Genomic DNA, 20,659 nt, shown 5'->3' on the forward strand with positions numbered 1-20,659 from the left:
GCTACAGCCAATGCCATGATGGTCTGTCTATAACAGTCACGTTGAAGGTTTGGGCAACTTTATCGAAGGCTTCTTTCGTTGCCACCATCCAACTGTCCAACCTTCTGTCATTAACCACAGGGTACTGCCTAATTATATCTATTAAAACATAAATGGCTGAACGTTGCAATGGAGGCAATGTCTTTGATGGTGTTTCTGTGGAATTCATCACTATGGGAGAAAACCTTCATGAGTGGTGAAAATGTAGATACACTGCTTCCCGTCTAGGAACAGGGCTACCAACAGAGGATTTAAACTTTCCAGTGCAATGAATTTTTTTTATGCATAGTGGAGGAAAGGAAAATTCTTCAAATGGAAGTAACAATTGACAAGAAGAATTTATTTATATTTTTTAAGAATACCAGCATTAGTCTATTTCGGTGCTCAAAGTCACTAATCCAGTAATTTAGGTTATATTTTTATCAGATACAGTAATACTTCACTTGTTTACTTGTACAGGTTTACAGAAATAATATCAGGACAATTAAAAGCTTGAGGCTTCTTAACATAATCCAAATACACCTGCATGTGCTTGAGCTATGTGTACATTTTTTATTATTAAATAGCGAGGGGTTTATACAAGGCCAGCAAAAACACAACAGTGTGCCCTATGCCGCATCAGATCAGGTCCAATTTATTCAGTAAAATCTTTATACTAATTACATCGATTTAGCATGTGTATAAACAATGCAGGTATACAATATACAACATAGTGGGTATACATTGTTACGAACAACATTATATAAAAAAGTACCAAAACTGCATCGTATACAATAGTAAACAGTAAGGCAATTTGACCAAGGATAACCAACAAAGCCATAAGGTACTTAATTTCACCTGACGGATGAAACTGAAGGCTGCTGTAGGTTCCTGCAAAGCTGGAGAACAATACGAAGGAAGAACATGCAAAATGGGAAAACAACAAATAAGAATTATGAAGAAAAATGGAATTGCCTGAAGATTTGACCTTCCCCTAGCTTATTCCACCACTCTGATGCTAGGAATGAGTCGGGCAGTGTGCAGAGCCCTCTGGTGGCAAGAATTTGCACCACGCCAGCTCTGCCGATCGTTGGATCTCGGGTATCATCGAAATTTGTGGGGTATTTCCCCTATATGTAATCATCGGTTATGCCAATCAACTGTCAAGTATATGAACACATTTGTCTTCAGTCTCTCATTCATAAATAGGGACTAATTTTTTAATGATGTCACTTATGTAGATTTTATCAGATTAAAGATGCAATGGTAATTATGAACAATAATATTATGATTAGAACCAAGTGTACTTAAGGTACCAGTGATTGAGCCTAGTACAGTAAGACCTCAGATATCCAGAATGCATGAGGAATTGAGTATGCCGGATAATAATTTTTTCCGGAGGCTTCAGTTACTCTTATAAATACGTATCTCATACTCAGGAACATTATCATAGTAAATATATTATAAAAGGACCAGAAATGGAACCAAGGGCAAAGTGGCACCAAATTCAAACCAATTTTCTTGACTTTTTAAATGTGATTAGACTTTACATACTGGAAATTGAGCCCACCATAAATATGCCAGTTGTTTGAAAGTTCCGGATGGTTAATAGCCAGATATCTGCGGTTATACTATACTGTACATATGCTGTTAATAGTTGTTACCTTCACAACCCCAGGTTTACTCATGCCTGCCTTACTAATCTTCAGTCATTAAAATCATTAGACACCTAACATTACATTTAGCACTTCATTCTTACTTGTAATAAATGATGAATTGAAGAATAACATACCATTTTATGGCTGAGGGGACAGTAAGTGACCTGAGAGATCTGACAATCCTGCCATTGCCAGGGAGCTTCTCTTAACAATGAGAGACATCATCTGTGTGAATGAAGTTGTTGTTACAGGCAGTTCCTCACTTAAGTCAGAGTATTGAAACACTGAACTCTTAAATTTTTTTCAACCAGCTAGGGTGTTCAGGCCAAGAATTCAAACACCAGGAAGCTATAAAAGAGGGTCAAAACTTCAAACCAACTTAGTTGCAGCCACTATATAATTCTGCTTAAGGAAGGAGGAAGGGATTCCAGGATAACTGATTGAGGAGGTGCTTGCAGTAACAACAATGATCATATGCATGGTATGTCCTGCTGCTAATCAGTACTGTACTATGTAAACTTCCTGGTAAGGGCTGGATTACCAGAAGACATTAAGACGTGGTAGATCTAGCAGGTCACTCACTGAGGACCCATAAACCATAAATTTTGCTACTTCATCACATCAAAGATTCTCTCACACTTCTGAAAGCCACAACTTCTTATAACTCACAGAAATCACTTATAACACTCATAAGATGATTATAGGACCCAGAACATCATATACTGTATAGTACAGTCCTTAAAATCTTGAACATATCTCTAGATTTCAGCTTAAAAAAAAAGCTGAAGTTCACAACTCAGCTATCATACTCTAAAGATCCTTAAATCCAGGACTTTGTTTTAAATAGTAACACTTCTAAGAACCACGTAGTCCACCAGGTAGGCAACTGTGAAGAGCACCAGCAGGAGAAAGTTGACGACTCGCTTGATGTGTAAGGAGGAGATCCCGGGATCTTCATTATAAGTGCTGGACTCTGTTTGGGTCGCTTCCCCTTCCTCCACCATCTCTGCCTCAAGATGGTTGTATGGTTGCTGAGGAAGACCAAAGTTTTTAGTGTACTGTAGGTAAAATGAGTGACACTTACTAATTAATATCTGATGTACCAGCATGAACTAGTTGACCCAGCATGAACTAGTTGACCTAGCATGAACCAAGAGCCTAGGGATGAACTCAGAAGGCCTTAGGAATGAACAAATATACCCTAGGGTGAACTAACCTGTGGCATAGAGTTCCTGAGGACGGGGGCCGAGCTGATGGCGCCTATCAGCTTCCTACTAAAGTTGACGGAAGTAGTAGAAGAGCAACAGTTACCCTGGGAGGTGAGGAAGATGGTCGACAGCAGGGAGATGGTTGTGAGGATAAGTGTGCCGGAGTAGTAGCGCACTGCAGGGGGAGACAAACACCTCAGTCAAGAGATTCATAAGAGGCTTGACCCTTACACAGCAGCCATCATCAGTGGGTGTATGAGGGCAGAGTAAGGAATTTTTAGCCACAGTTTAGGGGTTAGAGTGAATTACAGATAAACAACAAGATGCCTCGGTGACAAACAAAATGGTGAATCAAGTTGTTAGCAATTTATTGCTGTCTTCTCAGTGAGTACTTGAACCCATGCCAAATGGGTTGTCCACTGAGTGTTATTACTATTTAACCATTGTCCCAACCATATTCTTGGACTTGAGATACTGTGGGTATGGTAATAAAATGGTATTATTAAGGATCATTCAAATACTGTGTGTTGAAAAGTTTATGTTCTGAATCTCACACCAACATTTTTCTAAGTTGGTTTTGTTGAGATAATAATACAGGGAAACTTCTATTTACAATATCCCAACTTAAGATAATTTGCATTAACGATGCTGACATTAAGACCACTCCCCTATTTGCAATGTAAATGAATTCGCATTAATGATGTTCATCATCCTTTACAGTGAGAGGACACTATTGTATTTTGTTTTGGTGACTTTGAAGTGATTATTACTGTTTTTTGTGACTGAAAAGTCTTTTGCCTTTGTTGTTATACATGTGGGTGTCTGACTGACCAGGAACCTATCCCTTTGAACCCCAAGTTATAATGAACCTGATTTATGATATTTCGTGCTGTGAATTTGTTTTCAGGAACCTAATCCCATCGCAAATAGAGGTTTACCTGTACATGTACTGTATAATTATGTGGTCTGGTTTTCTATTTCTAAAAACTGTATCAGGGAGATAGAAGCCTTATGAACAAGATTCTGTGAAGCAAGATTATTTACTTTTAGAACATAGAACTGTACCAAGTTAATGTATCATCCAGAACTGATGGGAGCTCGAGATTTTAGAGAACAAATGAACAGGACTCAGCATCAAATGTACCTTGAAAGTTCTTAATATTTAAAGCACACAGGTATTGTAGTATGGTAAATTACATAACATTTCCACACTTACCTACAAGAGGCACTGGCCCTCCATTGTCAGGGAGATAATTGAAGAGGGTAAAGTAGCAGCTGATGAGTACGCCCATAGCAAAGAGGTGCAGCAACATGCGACTGAAGAAACAGTCAAGAGGCAGGAAGTACGACACCAGCACCACCAGAATTATTACTGGAAGGTTAGATAATGAGAAATGAGCTAACAGTAGGGCTGATAGGTAACACGATGAGAAACATTATTATCAGTCTGTTATACAGAAGAGGACCACCAATACTATATTTTGCTGAAGGTTAGAAAAAAGTACTGTAATAACATGAATTGACAAAAGATTTAGTTAGATTAAATACCTTAAGTATTTAGAGTAATGGTCAATATTTATCCTATCTTCTCTCTCTCTCTCTCTCTCTACCTGGAGTAATGCTGGGATACCAAATTTAAATAAGGTTGTAAAACAGGGTGTCTACTGGTCTGGAAAACCTGGAAAACTTGGAAAAGGCAGAGAATTTTATTTGGGACTCGAAAACCTGGAAAAGCCAGGGAATCTTACAAATAAACCTGGAATTCTATATGAATTCCATTCGACTTCAAAATATTGTTATTTTGACAGCAATCTTACCATAATTGAACTTTTAGTAACAAATTCCAGTAAATAGTCCACTCCAATAACTGAATCGTTTGTGTACCTGTCATATTTCATGTTTGCGATCAAATAACCAAATATTACAGGTTATGCCTACTAATTCTTCAGTGAGTATATTCAAAGATGAATTGTTCTCATAATTAAGTGGATTATACCACATATTAATCATGATTCATAAAGGTGGATCAGGATTGTGATTTTTTTATTTTTGCCGGATTTCCGGCTTTTTCGAACGTCCAGGTCGACCCACGTGAATCACACTAATCCGAGGAGAAAAATATGGAGGGGGGGGGGTCAAGGTCTTTTCCCATGTTCATCACTAGGCTTGGGGGGGTTGTGAAAGGGTCTTCAATTTCTTGATTAATATCATTTATATCATCTTTAAATTTCTCAATAATTTATAGTACATATTATTGAAAACCTCTAATTTTGCTATTCTGTCATAATAAATACAGAATTAATGTACCTGGAAATTTTCAAATTTACACCTGGAAAACTTGGAAAAGCCAGGGAATTTTGTTTTGTCTGGCTAGTAGACACCCTGTAAAAATAAACCAGTCGTTGCTAAGAAGACTTCCTTCACTTATTTATCCACCTGTGGTCAATAGTATGGAACTAGAATTAGTCTGCTTGTTCATTCTTTGTCTTTAGGTTCAACACAGGAACCTTAGATAGCATTATTGGTAGAGGGTGTTAAGACTGTCACCCTCCACTAATAATGCCATCAAAGGTTCCTGTGTTGAACCTAAAAACAAAGAATGAACAAGCAGACTAATTCTAGTTCCATACTATTGACCACAGGTGGATTATAATTAAATGATGTCTTCTTAGCCAGTTGGGTTTGTTTTTATAACGGTATTCTAACTTGGTTACTCAGCATTACTTCAAATATCTCTGGAACTGAACTAGTGTTACTGTAGCTCACTAGTTCCCTGGTACCCAGACAACTCACCTAGTGTGGTCTGGGTGATGTAGGTGGCGTGGGCCTTGGCATGGCGCTTCACGGTGAAGGTGTAGTCGATCTCCACATAAGAGTCGTGACCCTCAATGTTGATGAGCGACCGTGTGGCTGAAACCTTCACCAGAGTCCACTGTTTGTTCTCCTCATAGTTATTCACCATTACCTGCAATACCTCCACTTACTCAGAGTCAATTGGGGAGGGCACACACACTTAGTACTGGACACACCCACATGCACATAAACTTAACTTATTAGTTGGTTGGGTGATTAATAGTTTCAAGGTATCACACAGTTAGCAGGTACTGGGTAGATATAAGCTTTTAAGTGAGCCTAAACATGTGACAATGATGGTGTAGCCCGAAGTTAAAATAATTCAACCTTGGTACTGCCACAACATTTGCTGGTAGATTATTCCACAAGTTCCCTCTACACCACTTACCCCATCTGTTTCATTGGTGGGCATGACCTGGATGTCAATCTGCTCGCCGTGGTGTGCCCAGGACCCCACCCTCACCAGACAGTCATGCTGGTCACTGGGCCACTTTCTCAGGTCCAGGTCACACTTGACAACAAAGTGTGTGGGTGGGAACCAGTAGGTCTGACCCACACTGTTGGCCAGCACCGGCACATGACCAAATGGTTGCACATCTGAACCCTGCGCACTGTGGGTGGAAATGGATTACATTTTTCCTGCTTAGAGTTACACACACACACACTGTAAACAAGGTGTGCATGAGATATTTTCCAATACATACTGTATTTGTGAAGGAGCTTAGAATACTGAGTCATCCTTAAACAGTACAGGAGGTCCCCGACTTACGAACGCCTGCCGATATGAAAGGGGTTAAACCTGAAATTTACAGTATTTTATTTACCTGATGACTTATATTTTACTTTTATTTACTGTATTTTATCATTTTATTTCTTCTTTTGTCTTATATTAAGTGATTTTAGATGTATATAAGGACTTAAGCTATGATATACTGGGATCTTAAATATTGTTTTGTAAGTACAGTATGCACATCGCATGTGTTCAAACTTACGTAGAAATCCAACTTAAGAACTTCCTCGGGAACGGAACCCGTTCGTAACCCGGGGACCCCCTGTATTAACAAACAATTTAATGTTCATTAGATGTAGATGCAAAATATTGATACATATTACACTAGGACCAAAGAGGATATAATACAGAGATTAGACAGATGCTGTGAATTTATCTGGATGTAGGTTAAGTAATAAAGAAAAGATTACTTGAAAAGCATCTGCAATAATAGTGAAAGCACTGAGGCTATGAGATCCAAAATGAGGAAAACTCGCCATTGCACAGTATAGTATATTGAACATCATAATTATAATTTTGTACTATGACATTCAGGGTTACTAAAATACTGTACAATACTAATGGGTCAACCTGTTATATAGCGTGATGTCTGGCATCCAGATGTCGTCATCATCGAAGTGGAGGCTGTCGATGTTCATGTAGTTCTTGGGTTCCCATTTCAAGTACTCATCTACCCACGTCTGATACAATGTTACAGTTAGGCACTTAATATGTGTGTGTGTGGTTCCTAAAAGGATTTGCATTTTTTACATTAAATTGTTGTATAGTGAAAAATGCAAAGAATGAATGACAGATTGTACAAGTTCCTGCTAAAATCAGATGTACAGTACTCATGGTTCAATGATGGTTTTTGTCAATTGACTGAAGGTATATACAATACTGTACTGTAGATGGTGGTATCATAAGTATTAGTACCAGTACTGTATAAGAAAAATAAAACTTGAACACATTTGACAGGTTGCAGATTTTTTAATTACGGATAAAATGATAACTATTGGAAAATCTTCAGGTGGTGCTTCAAAACTGTGACACTATTATGCAAAAGTCCATCAAAAATCTTTATACCGTACAGACTATGCTTTGTGAAGCTGATTGCATTACATGAGCCAATACAGATACAGTATTCATAAATCATTAAATACACTGCAGCTTAAAAGTGGACAAGGCTCTAAAGCAGAGGAATATCCAAAGGTAAAATAAAGGAAGGTACAGGTCTAATTCTGTAAATGTTGGGAAAATAACAATCAACACAATCTGTCTTGAAAATTACAGTAATTCGATGAAATGTGATACTGTACTGTGCTGTTCTGTACCTTTCCAACAGTGTTGAAATTATAACGTATTATTTTGCATCAACAACTTAGTTCTTAAATAGTGCACCACATAGATTAGATTATAAACTAGACTTCAATAATAAAAAATAAAGATATCTCTGGTAACTGTAAATTGATGCTCATATATTTGCATAGTGGAGCTGTTTATTTGATGTATGACATATAAATCAAGATTTGTTTCAAGCACTGTATAGTACAGTATACCAGGGTTGGCTGATTTAAACCAAAAGAGGCTAAAATATTTAAAAGATGTTAAAACTAAAATACTAGTAGCATTAAAAAACCTTTTTGTTTTGTTTAATAAAAAAACAATGGTTTTTGCCATCCCTGCTTTGCTTGTATGTTTTAAATCACCTTTATATAATAGACATTTTCTGAAAGGTATAGACTATCTTTACTAAATATGCCTGACCTAATACCTTGGTTTTTAACAACTGGGGTCCAAAAATATATTTTGTTTAAATTTCATACACCTCCTTTGAAAATGAGCTTTGTTTTGGGTGGCCTTTCTCTGAGAGAAATGATGAAAATGTCCCCCAAAAATGACCAGCTTGTCCATGAAGAGCATAAGGGGACCACCTGCGAGATTGCAAAGTGGTTGGACCTTTCATATGGAAATGTTAACCAAATTTTGACTGATGACCGGCAATTGGCTCCTTCACCAGGACAATGCACCTGCTTACACTGCCCTTACTGTGAATGATTTTCTGGTGAAGCATGGCATCCCACTGGCCCCCTCACCCTGCATACTCTTCAGATCGGGCCCCCTGTGACTTCTGACTGTTTCAGAAGTTCAAGTTAAACCTCTAGGGGAAGAAGATCATGGACAGAATGGAGATCCAGGACACATCACAGAAGGTGTTCTCCAGCCTCACCAACAAGGACCTTCAGATCTGTTTCCAAAAGTGGGAGGAGGGGATTCAGCACTGCATTGAGGCCTCTGGAGAATATTTTGAGGGTGACTAAAGTTTCACTGTAATAGCTTGAAAAATAAAGATTTTATGAAGCCAGTCCGGGAACTTTTTGATCACACCTCGTATACCATGTTTTACATATTAGTAGTGTTCCCCAGAGGCCCAGTAATGTTTTATAGAGGAATTTAAGAGCAGTGTGGTAGCTGGTATGTGAGACAGAAGGTGTGGTAGTTAGTACTTAAGGTAGATGATGTGGTAACTGGTACTTGAGATAGAAATTGTGGTAATTGGTACTTGAGATAGATAGACAGTACAGTACTCACCATGATAGACCAAGCATTCACAGACAGCTCTTGGTGTAGGTCATCCTGCCATGGAAAAATAACACTTCTTGGTTATTTCATGTAATAATGACTTGATTCTTGTGAGTAAAATATTACATTACTCTCTGATAGTCTTTAGTTTTTACACTACATAAAAAACAATCTTGAAAGTTCCATCTTCACCTCCAAGATCATATCGATCTTCTTTTGATAACAACACTTCACCAGTTCCTCAAAAACCACCCCTACTTTCACTCTTTATTCATACTTACTGTAACTATCATTCCTAAAGACAGTACCGTACACTACTGTACTTGAAATATTTAATATCCTTTGTATCCAAGTCTCTTATCATAATTCTATATTTGAATTAACAAAAATTTTCTTCTCTATTCTGTTTGGTTCATAAATATCTCAAATACAACACACGCACACACACATGTACATACGTCACTGACACTAACCACATCAATATGGTTGAGGGAGAGGGCGAGGTAGACGGTGGTGTTGTGGTCGTGGTTGTGAACTGGACGTGAACCTTTGTTATAACCCTTGAGTTTGTCCTTATACAGACGGCTGATCCAGTTGTCTTTGCTGGCATTGTCCTGATCTGCTGTGAAGGGGTTACCTGTGGGAGATAGGTCAGTGGGTAGGAGATGGATCAGTGAGATAGTGACTCATTATGTGGGTGAATGTTTAAGATCAATGTGAGTTATCTATTTAACTCATAAATATATCATTATAACACCAAACTGGTATATCACTCCTTTATCATTATAAGTTATAGTCATAAGGTCTGCGTGGTATGTGGACTGATAAAATACAGTGTGTGTGTATATATATATATATACCGTATATATATATATATATATATATATATATATATATATATATATATATATATATATATATATATATATATATATATATATATATATATATATATATATATATATATATATATATACACACACACATTCGAGTTTGGATTTACGCGGGTTTGGTTAACGCGTTTGGTCATTTACACGGTGCCTTGCCAGAATCGAAATGCTTTAATTACTCGGTAAATTTGGTCATTTACATGGTGAGCTGCTGGAGGGTCCAGACGCGCTGCGCTATTTTGGATTCAAGCGGCCCAGGCGACCACAAGCGGCACGAGTAAGGTTGCGCAGTATGTCGCTGTTGCGTTATCGGTGACGTCATATGACGTATCGGACTGTGATTGGGCCACGCATCCTTACCACCCACGCATTCCCTCCGCCGCTAGCTGTGATTGGTCTAATGTAACATGACGTGCCCTGCCACCAGAGGGTAGAAGTCGCTGACCTAGCAGGGCCTGTCTCATTGTTCTCAGTCCGCTTATACAGTAATCTCTTGTGCCCGCTATTCCCCTCACAACTCACAATGGCTTCCGCTGGACCCCCACCACCAGAGAAAAACCTTGAATTACTTGGACCAAGCCATGATAATGTGAAGGAAATCATCGAGTTGGGGGAAAAACTTAAGCTCATCCTTGACAACGACCCAGACAAGCATCTGTATGAAGTGTCTAATAACCATCTGACGAAATTTATGGAGCCGTATATCCAGATCTATCTCGACAACATCAATGCTAGTTGTCAACGTAGTATTGAGGACTTCCTCGCCTGCAACCCACCACAACCACAGCCAGCCCAGGTCAGTGATAGTGATATTGACAGTGAGGATATGGACTTTGAGAGGTTTGTCTGGGAGGCCCTGCAAACCTCTGCGAGTAGTGAAAGTGATTCACCGGAGAGCAACTAATCTGCCCTCTGCCTCGGAACCAGCTGCCATCCACTTATGCCGACCCATCTCTTCTAGTAATGTAAGTGTTAAACCTTGATTTTTCTTTTACCTGGTACAGTATATTATTCTCTTATTGATATTTATCTTCTATATTATGTGTGTGTGCATACCATCATAAAATTAAGATACTATTTTTACTACAACGTATGTATTGTGTCGCAAAAAGTGGAGTTTGGGGGTCGGCCCAGTCTCTATTTCAATTAATCCCATGTGTTCTATTATTTCATTTACGCGTTTCTCTTTTTACGCGGGCCTCCACGGGTTCAATTGACCGCGTAAATGCAGACCCAACTGTGTGTGAATTACATGAAAGCACTTGGGAACTTCATGTTTTCTTTTTCCTTGTGGTTATCAGCATATACCTGGATCACGCTCACCTACAGTGATTTATTTGCATATATATATATATATATATATGTATTTTATCAGTCCACATACCACACAGACTTCCATATACATGCAAGTATACAGTAATACCCCGATTTACGCGGTCAATTGAACCCGCGGAGGTCCGTGTAAAACGTGTAACGTGTAAATGGAATAACAGAACATATGGGATTAGTTGAAATAGAGACTGGGCCGACTCCCAAACTCCACTTTTTCCGACACAATACCGACACAATACCTATGTTCTAGTAAAAATAACATCTTAATTTTATGATGGTATGCGCACACAATTAATATTTAAGAGAAATACAGTCGCCAGGTTAATGTCCATTCAAATAATGGACTTAACCCCCCCCCCCCTCTTCCCACGCTCGCTGGCTCCTCCCTCTTTGAGAAATGTTTGGGTGAAAACACTAGATTTTAAGGTATAGTAATAAATAATACCTCAGACTAAAGTTAGGATAATATAATTGACATTGCTGGATTCCTTGCAAGACCAGGAATATTTTGAATATACACATCATATATTTTGCTCAAAAGATACCGTATTTGCTTTGTGTAAATAAAATTCTTACATAAGATCTAAAATTTGTTTGTCTAATGTAAAATCCCTGATGTTTATATTTAAAATGATCATCATATTGTAAGAATTCCAGCAATGTTAATTATATTCTGGCTGGGTAATTTGTATGAATTTTATGAGCTAAATAAAAAAATTATACTGTACTTCACCCGCGTATATGAGTAGATGCACCGCGTAAATTGGGCATTCCAGTTCTGGCGGGGATCTCGTAAATGTGGAAACACGTAAACGAGAACTCCGTAAACCAAGGTATTACTGTACATTCAGCAAGTGTATAGACTGCAGGTACTGTATACAATACAGACAGACCTAATTTGTTTTGGAAAATTTTCCAAACACATTATACCCGAGTTCTTCATGAAGAACTTGTCAAAACAAAAGATACACTGGTGTTATATTTCACCCATATACTTGTAGAATTTGTATGTATATATATAAAAAAAAAAAACCATACACATATACTTACTGTCTCCCAATGAGTGATGAACCAGTAGTATTAAAATGACAAACCCCTTCATTGTACTTGTTTTATATTAGCTATATGTATGTATATGTAGTTAGATGTAAGCATGTAATATACATATAGTATATATAGTATATATAGTATATATGGTTGATGTATATGTAAGTGACTAGAACAACACAGCACTTGGAAGAGAACTGAGGGAGAGAGAACCTTTCAGTATGGAGGTCGGGAGCTCGAGTCTTCTTATCCCAAAATATTGTAGAGGAAAGTAGATCTTATTGTCGGGTGCCATTATGGATATTTTAGTCCTCTCATTGCCTTCCTGGGTTTATCACTCATGTGTCGATGTAAAATGTTATCAGCTGTTATAATCTTATCGTGTTGTACTTGGGGTCTTGATGGGCTTATCTGGTGATAGATATCTTTCACCTTCCTCGTGTTAAGGCGAGGATATAGGGTGGGGAAACAATAGATGGTTACAATAATGATACGATGCTGGTATACAGGGGTGGTGTTGGTCAGGTCTGGTCTTGAGTAAGCTTACAATGGTGTGGTCACAACACTCTGGCTTGGTAACAGTAATTTACAGTATGCTCGACATTTAAATTATGTGGACAGTAAAATAATGCTATCAGGCTCCTGTATACAGACTCATGTGTGATTTCAATGAGTCACTGCAAAGAGAGTAAGAGACTGACTGCCTGCTAACTATCTGCTAAGGATAAAGAGAAAATCTCATTAAATTAATATTGTTTACTTCACATCTATGATACAAAACTAATACAGAGTAAATGTACATACATATATATATATATACATTAGGTCGCCATCCGTGTTGGCCACGGTGATGACGACACATGGTTATATACACAATGCAACAGCTTTATATCCAAACTAACCTGTGGTAATAATAATAATAATATAATAAAAATAATAATATTAAATAGTAATAATGTTCCAGTAATAATAATAATGATGATGAAAATAAAAAACTTTTCCCCTACTACATCTACAGTACTACTTTTGGTAAAGGTGTCTTTTAGGCTCTCACTCAACAATAGTTTTTCTTCTACTGGATATTCACGAAAACATTTGTTATAATGCATAGAATAAAAATCCAATGGGGGAACAGGGAAAAAATTAATTCAAATTTTCTAAAGAGCCAGCAAGTACTACTACTAATACTGTACTACTATAATAATAATAATAATAACAGTTTATATTATTTATGGTGAATTTCAGATCATTAAGCCAAGTGCAGAAAAAGTTAGCTTAGTGATGCAACACTCAAAAATAATCAGTGAGTTATTAGAACACTTGAGAAATACCATCTTGTGTCTCTTTATAATAATTTTAAGTCTTCAAATTTGGTAAACAAGAATCCAGAAAATATTGTAAGCTTTAATTTTACCTTTTTGGGGGTGAAATGCAAGACTAGGAAGAGAAGAAAAGGGGGGGGGGGGGTTATTATTAAATCATAAAATGAACAAAATTCCACTGGATAAAACCCCACCACAAATATGATAAAAGTTTGATTGAGTTTCCTTTACTTTGATGGCAGGATTTTGTACAGTGGGGTTTTGACAAGAAATTTTTCTTCAATGAGATTTTATTAAGTGGGATTTTTGTTTAGTTGCATTTCCTCCTCTAACAGTGAAACCTGATACACTCCACAGTACACCCAGTGTTAGTGTACCTATGCCACCACTGTTTCTCACCTTCACTCACCCCCTACATCACTTCTTTGTCATTCATCTGATGCCACCTACACCCACATACATCTACTCTCACCTCCAATTTCATTGTCTACACCTTCTTCATCTACTTATCTACCTTTATGTACTTCCTACTTTCACATAATCTACCTTTATGTACTTCCTACTTTCACATATACAGTATGTCATCTCCACCAATACATCTGAATTTACTCCCACTTACCTGAACCTACTCTCACCTACAACGTACCAGTACTATATTTCCTTACTCCCACCTACACCACACTCACCTCTTCCCATGCATGTACCCTGACCTCTACCTCTTACACCCCCCCCCCATTACCTACCTCCACCTCTACTTCCTCTCCTTAACATGCACCCCCAGTGTTGAAACATGTCTCACTGTGATGATCAGCCTTTGCACTCTTTCAATTCCCCGATCATGTCCAACTTGGCAGGTCACAGCACATATAAGGTGGTTGTCATCCACTAGAAAATAGTCTGCCTAGTTGTTTTTTTACAAGCAAATAGCCCCCATTACCCACTAGCTCATGTTCCCCTGCTATATTGTGGTCTTTATGGCTGGTACAGAGACCTCTTCCTCCTTCATACCCTGATATGGCAACTGCTTATACAAAGGGGCACTCTATCTATTGATACCCCTTTTGCTAGTGGTGCCTCTTCAGTTATTGGTGTTCCTTTAATAAGTGGTGCCCCTTGAGCTTATAATGCTCCAACTGGCTAGTAGTCCCCCATTATGTGTGATCTTACACTAGGTAGTGGTTCTGCTGTCTGGTACAGGTCCTCCTCCGTCAGTCCCCCTAGCTTGATGGCCACCAGCAGGAGGTGGTTCGTCGGTGGGGCTGAGGTGCCACTTGCGGACGTGGGCCTTGAGGTTGCTGCTGTCAGCAGTGCGATAGTGGCAGGTGAGGCACACATAGGGCTTCTCACCGGTGTGGATTCTCACATGGCGGTTGTAGTTAGATGAGCGATCAAAAGTCTTGCCACAGTACTGGCACATGTAGCGGCAGCGACCCCGCCCACTACTCCCATACAGCAGGTACTGTGGACACAACAAATTCATATTAACAGTTATATCAAACTCAACTTCAACAACAACCACACAAAAATGAAAATTATTGTGCTGAAGATAAAAATTAGTACAGTAGTGTACTGTATGTACTTTGTGTTATAGGGACAACATGAAAACAGAATACAGGTGCCCCTCTACTTAAGAACGTTCAACTTACAAACTTTCAGAGATATAAACATCATCACTGAGGGGGGTTACCTGCCAGAACAGGTGTTTAATGTGGATGAGACTGGATTATTTTGAAGAAAATTCCAGATAGAACAAACATTACCTAAGAGGAGAAGAGTGAGCCAGGTTTTAAGGCTGTATTAAAGGGTATAGCTGTACTAAATATCCATAATTTTTTAATTTTTTACAATACGTTTGGTATCTACAAGAGTAAAGTTGGACTTACAAACAAGCCTCGAAGAATGTAACTCGTTCATAAGTAGAGGATCACCTGTATGATGACTTTTTAGCCATAATGATACTTTATGGCACACAAGGAGGGTTAGGGGAGAACTTTCTTTAGTATGGATATTTCAGTAGCAAGATTTCATTCAGACATGTTTTTTATGCAATACTGTAGTGTACTCCCCAGGCTGCAGTCACCACAATGCTCCCAGAAGAAAAATTTATCACATTAATTTCTAAATCCTGATTCTTGCAATGTGAGAAGGTATCTAACTTGTTCATGTGAATTTCAGCAAAAAGTACATTGAAACACCAAGTAAATTAACGCTGATGTTCGCTTCTTACAAAATACAGGACCAGGTACAGCATAGCGAATACCTGGGGCATATCAAACACATCACACTGTTGATGAGTGTCTGGTAATGTGCACATGTCTAGTATTGTGATTAATTACTGGAACAGTAATAGAGTATACTCTCGATTTAATGGAATCTGATATAACAAACTCTCGATTTAGCAAAAGGGATTTTTTATATTATTTTTTGCTTGATTTCATGAACTAATTTGCTAAATCGAGATTAATTCCGTTAATACGCTCACACCTACGGAGACACCTCGGATACATGATACAGTAAAACCTATTTCAGCCTTCAGAGAATGTACTAGATGTATAAAAAAACGATGAATAATAATATAAAAAACACCATATAAGATGCATTCCCCCCTCCCCCCATTTTAGCAGGGAGTATTTAGGAAACTGTTACCAATTACATACTTTTACATTTACTCTTGGATTATGCATCCTTAAAATTATATATACAGTATATGTATATATATATATATATATATATATATATATATATATATATATATATATATATATATATATATATATATATATATATATATATATATATATATATATATATATATATATATATATATATGTCATCTGGCAACCTCTTATACCTGTAGTATGGAGTCAGTGTCTCCTTTTGTTGCTGCCACCATAAAATATACCTTGTCATCATGTACACAGTTGGTCCATCTACGAAGACATTACAATACAGTATTCAACTCTATCTTTTTCTTAACTTGTATCTCATTGCATATTATTTATACTCTGTATTTTATGTTGCAATGAACTCCATCTGAATTTAAAGTTCTCCATTTATGGAAGATATGAGAATTTTTGTTCCATTTATTCCTTAAGTATTTCAATGTCTTTCTAGACTAGAATCTATCACCTACTTAATCTAGGCAGGCATTAATTCTTTAGTTGAGGGAAAATAATCAGACAATTAAATATTAGTAATTTCTAATACTGTACCTTTGTTCATAGAAACACAAAAATACTCATAAATCAGTTTTTTACAGATTTACATGAACTGAGAACAATTATATAGACTTATATATACCTGTATGTATAAGAACTATGTAGACTTATATTAAAGTAGTCTACTTATACACATATACAGTATGTACATATATATACACACACACACTCGGTAAAAAGAAGTACCTTTCAGGAAGGGTTCGATCAATTTGGATGTGAACAATCCTGTTGTTTCACTAGGGTTGGTAGGTGTGATTGTGAGACATTTCCTACCTATTATGGTAGGCCTAATTTAGTTTTTCAGTCGAAATATAAAATTAGTTTGTTGTAATATAATTGGTGAATAACAGTATGCCTCATGAGCCTTTATCAAAAACCTTTGTTCATGGTGTCATTTTGTTTCACACAAGAATTGTAAAGAAATTTTTTTTTTACCGAGTGTACACATTTATAATTTTCAACACACACAAGCATATTAACAGTCATCAAGCAAGGCTGCCCTCTGTCTCTGAGTTGTAGCAACTGCTTACAGCTTGATAAAACTGCAAATCATCATAAAGTGGTAATCTTGTCCAAGAGTGCACAAATTTAGAGAGTATGTACTGTATCAGGACAACTGCCTACAGACAACTGCCCCCCTGGACAATTACCCCCTGGACAGTTGGGCCCCATAGGACAATTGCCCCTTGGGTAACTGCCCCCCATTGCCTGTGAATCTGTACTGATATTTACTCAATCCAAAGACTTTTCTCATCGACTATGAACAAGCTGCCAGGAGTCCAATGAAGTGGTCTTCCTCAACACAGCTGTCAAGGGATGTTTCTACCACTTATCACAAAACATATATCGCCAGGTACAATCTGAGGGATTACAAGGACAATTTCAAGTTGATGCTCACTTCGCCCTGAATTTTCGAATGCTACCAGCACTGGCTTAATCCCACAAGATGAAGTGGTCAATGCATTTGAGACACTGCAAGAGAATATGCCAACTGAATCTGATCCTGACAGACTAGTTCAGAGATACATACATTGGCAGACAATGTTGACATAACAGGTGAGCTCCACGTTTCCCTGTCAGCATGTGGAATATGCATGATCATGTTGCCGAAGATTTACCCCGTCACCAACAACTCCTTAGAAGGATGGCATAACCATATGCTAGCAAACATTACTTCATTCCATCCAAATATCTGGAAGTTTCTTTGAAGAGGGAGCAGGCAGAAAAGCCAACACCACCTAAGCAGAAACATTATCAAGATTCAACAGCCAGAAAAGTAACCATCGTACAAGACTTTGAGGACCACCATGTGTTGAGTTTTTGAGTGTGTGATATGTAACAATGAATTTTTAAATATTGATCCACAATTTTTTTTTGGCGTTTTACTCATTTTAGTTTCCTTGCAGGTTTGTAGTGTTAAAAATTAATATTTGTGTGATTGGTGCATATTGTGTACTGTATATAAATACTATATGCATAACAAACAAAACAAGAAAATAAAACCATAAATATTTAAAGGCATGTCTACAAGTACAAATACTGTATACTTGTATATATATGTACAGTATGCATATATGTACAGTATTGTGATCTTGGGATGTTTTTTTACACATATTCATGTGTGAGTGTAAAGTGCCATGAAGAATGTTTATGTACAGAGCTGGCTTGAAACAGGGAAGTAAAAGAAACAAGAAATAGATGGGGGGGGGGGGAGATAGAGGAGAAGGAAGGTTGAGGAGTGGAAGAAGAGAAGAAACAGGGAGGAGAAAAACATCTTACACTGCAGTTGTATGTGTTGTACCTTACATCATAGTAAAGCACCTTTACTGACAATACAAAAGGATTTAGTTCCATGAGTGTGTATCTGGATGTTGTTTTATTAAAAGTGGTTAGTACACTGGTTGAATGTATCTTATGAAAAGTTCCTACATTGTTCTGTACTGTATACTGGCTGAGTGTAGCTGTGAATTCTTGTATCTTATGAGAAATCTGTAAATTGGTTGTGTTTTTTTCAAATTTCCTTTTAACAAGAAGTTTACAGTGATTTAAAACTCAACACATTATTGCACCATTTAAACTATACCCCATTCCCTCTGTCTGGTGTCTACTTCAGGTACCTATCATACATCCCCAATATAAAAAAGATCTTAGAGGTCACATCACATTGTCATATTTTCTTGCCGTGACATTGACTCTGGGTGCCTCTTGACAGTGTGGGTCACAATGTTGTATCTCTGGGCACTTCTGAAGGGGCAGAAAGCACACTGATATGGCTTCTCGCCTGTGTGAGTCCTTAGATGTCGTGTCAGCAACCATTTACGATCAAATCCGCGCCCACAAAACCCACATTCATGGTACCCTCGTTCCATCCCCCTGTCAGTGCCCATGCTTGAATTCATGCCCATGCCCAAGTCCATGTGGCCTGGGTGGGTGCCGCCCATGCCTTTACTGCCTACAGCGCCCATGCTGGCAGGAGCTGCGTACATCTGCCAAAGGAGAGACAGGAGTCAGTCGACAGCAAATGACAAAAAAAAAATTACTCATGTTATCTGCTCAGTCTAAGCTATCAAAATCATCATTCATCGTGTTATATTGGACCATCAGGTTAAGGTCAAGTTGGGTTATCAAATCTTTAGGTCAACAGGTCATTGAGACAACCAGTGAAGCCATGAGATCAAGTTGGTCTGAAGAAGTTGGGTCAGTCAACAGCAGAAGTTTCATGAACAAGGTGCATGAAAGGGTTATGTTAAGTCATCTAGAAATATTCGTATATCATGCTAACACAAACAAATTATTTAGAAAGAATCACTATAAGGTGAATATAACTTTTAGAACCAAACCCACTGTAAAAGATAGAAACTTATATTAAAACAATACAGTTTCAGTGCCCTTTGACATCTTCACTGAGGAGTACAAGAGTGAACGAACAGAAGTTCACTCACTCATATATTGCCAGTGCCAGTGGCTATAAAAACTGTATTTCTTTACAATAAGATTCTCTCTCTGACTGTGGGTTTGACTTTGAAAATTAACATATTAGATCAATGGATTAAATCACGTCAACTAAACCAGTATGGACCTCAGTTATTGCTGCACAGGGTTAAGTCATATAAATAAAACAAATTACTGTATTATCATCATCAATATTTTAAGGTCCTTTTCCATGCTGGGTCACAGGGCCAAGTTAAGTCAGGAGGATAAGTGGGTCATTTTATCAAACTGGATCTGTAGGAAATAGTCACCTAGTCAAGTTAGGTCATTAGATCATACTATACATGGAAACAAGTTACTTCATCTGAATATGTCTAAGTTGTCAAGTAGTTGTGTCACCCATCCTAACTAAAGTGGGATTAGATTACCCATTACAGCAAACTAGATAAAATAATAAAAGTATTTAGTGGTACTGTAGTGAGAAAATAAGCTTATTTTTTTATGAAGGTTTTATTTACCTTAAGTGAAATTTGTGGTGCCAAAGTCAAGCCAAGATGTTAAGGATTTACTCACAAACAAATACATAACCAAGACATTTCACTATACAGTACCTACTGTACTTCTAGTCCATGACCTATTAATCTATTATTCATTTTATTGTTCTGAGATAAAGATATTCCAACTGAAACAGATCCATAAGAAAAATCAAACTTAATATTATGTGTTATTGTGTCATAAATGTTTACTTACATATACTGTAGTGATAAAAATATGTACATACAGAAATGTAAATTAACAGAACCTTTGATCACTCACCTCAAATAAATACT

General features: G+C 37.5%; 2 protein-coding genes across 3 annotated transcripts in view; both read right to left on the bottom strand.

Annotated features, from left to right (window-relative positions):
- Positions 1 to 473: 473 nt before the first annotated feature.
- Positions 474 to 12,560, bottom strand: LOC121873421 (neuronal acetylcholine receptor subunit alpha-7-like). The gene is made up of 9 exons (XM_042376999.1): positions 12,362 to 12,560; positions 9,563 to 9,726; positions 9,099 to 9,143; positions 7,098 to 7,207; positions 6,126 to 6,348; positions 5,678 to 5,849; positions 4,101 to 4,256; positions 2,893 to 3,059; positions 474 to 2,707 (listed from the first exon to the last, which is right to left on the bottom strand). The coding sequence occupies exons 1-9, from the start codon at positions 12,411 to 12,413 to the stop codon at positions 2,516 to 2,518; spliced, it is 1,281 nt and encodes a 426-aa protein (XP_042232933.1). The 5' UTR covers positions 12,414 to 12,560; the 3' UTR covers positions 474 to 2,515.
- A 539-nt stretch (positions 12,561 to 13,099) lies between these two features.
- Positions 13,100 to 20,659, bottom strand: part of LOC121873420 (longitudinals lacking protein-like) — a 115,657-nt gene continuing 108,097 nt past the window's right edge. Inside the window, exon 5 of one of the 2 annotated variants that reach the window (XM_042376988.1) lies at positions 13,100 to 15,139. In XM_042376988.1, coding sequence (XP_042232922.1) covers positions 14,849 to 15,139 — 291 coding nt within the window. In that variant the 3' untranslated portion in view covers positions 13,100 to 14,848. Of the gene's footprint in view, positions 15,140 to 16,915; positions 19,385 to 20,659 lie in introns of those variants that run through there. The other variant, XM_042376980.1, reaches the window with a different exon arrangement.

The sequence above is a fragment of the Homarus americanus genome, unplaced genomic scaffold (assembly GCF_018991925.1).
Source record: "Homarus americanus isolate GMGI-L3 unplaced genomic scaffold, GMGI_Hamer_2.0 scaffold34739, whole genome shotgun sequence".
NCBI classification, from domain to species: Eukaryota; Metazoa; Arthropoda; class Malacostraca; order Decapoda; family Nephropidae; genus Homarus; species Homarus americanus.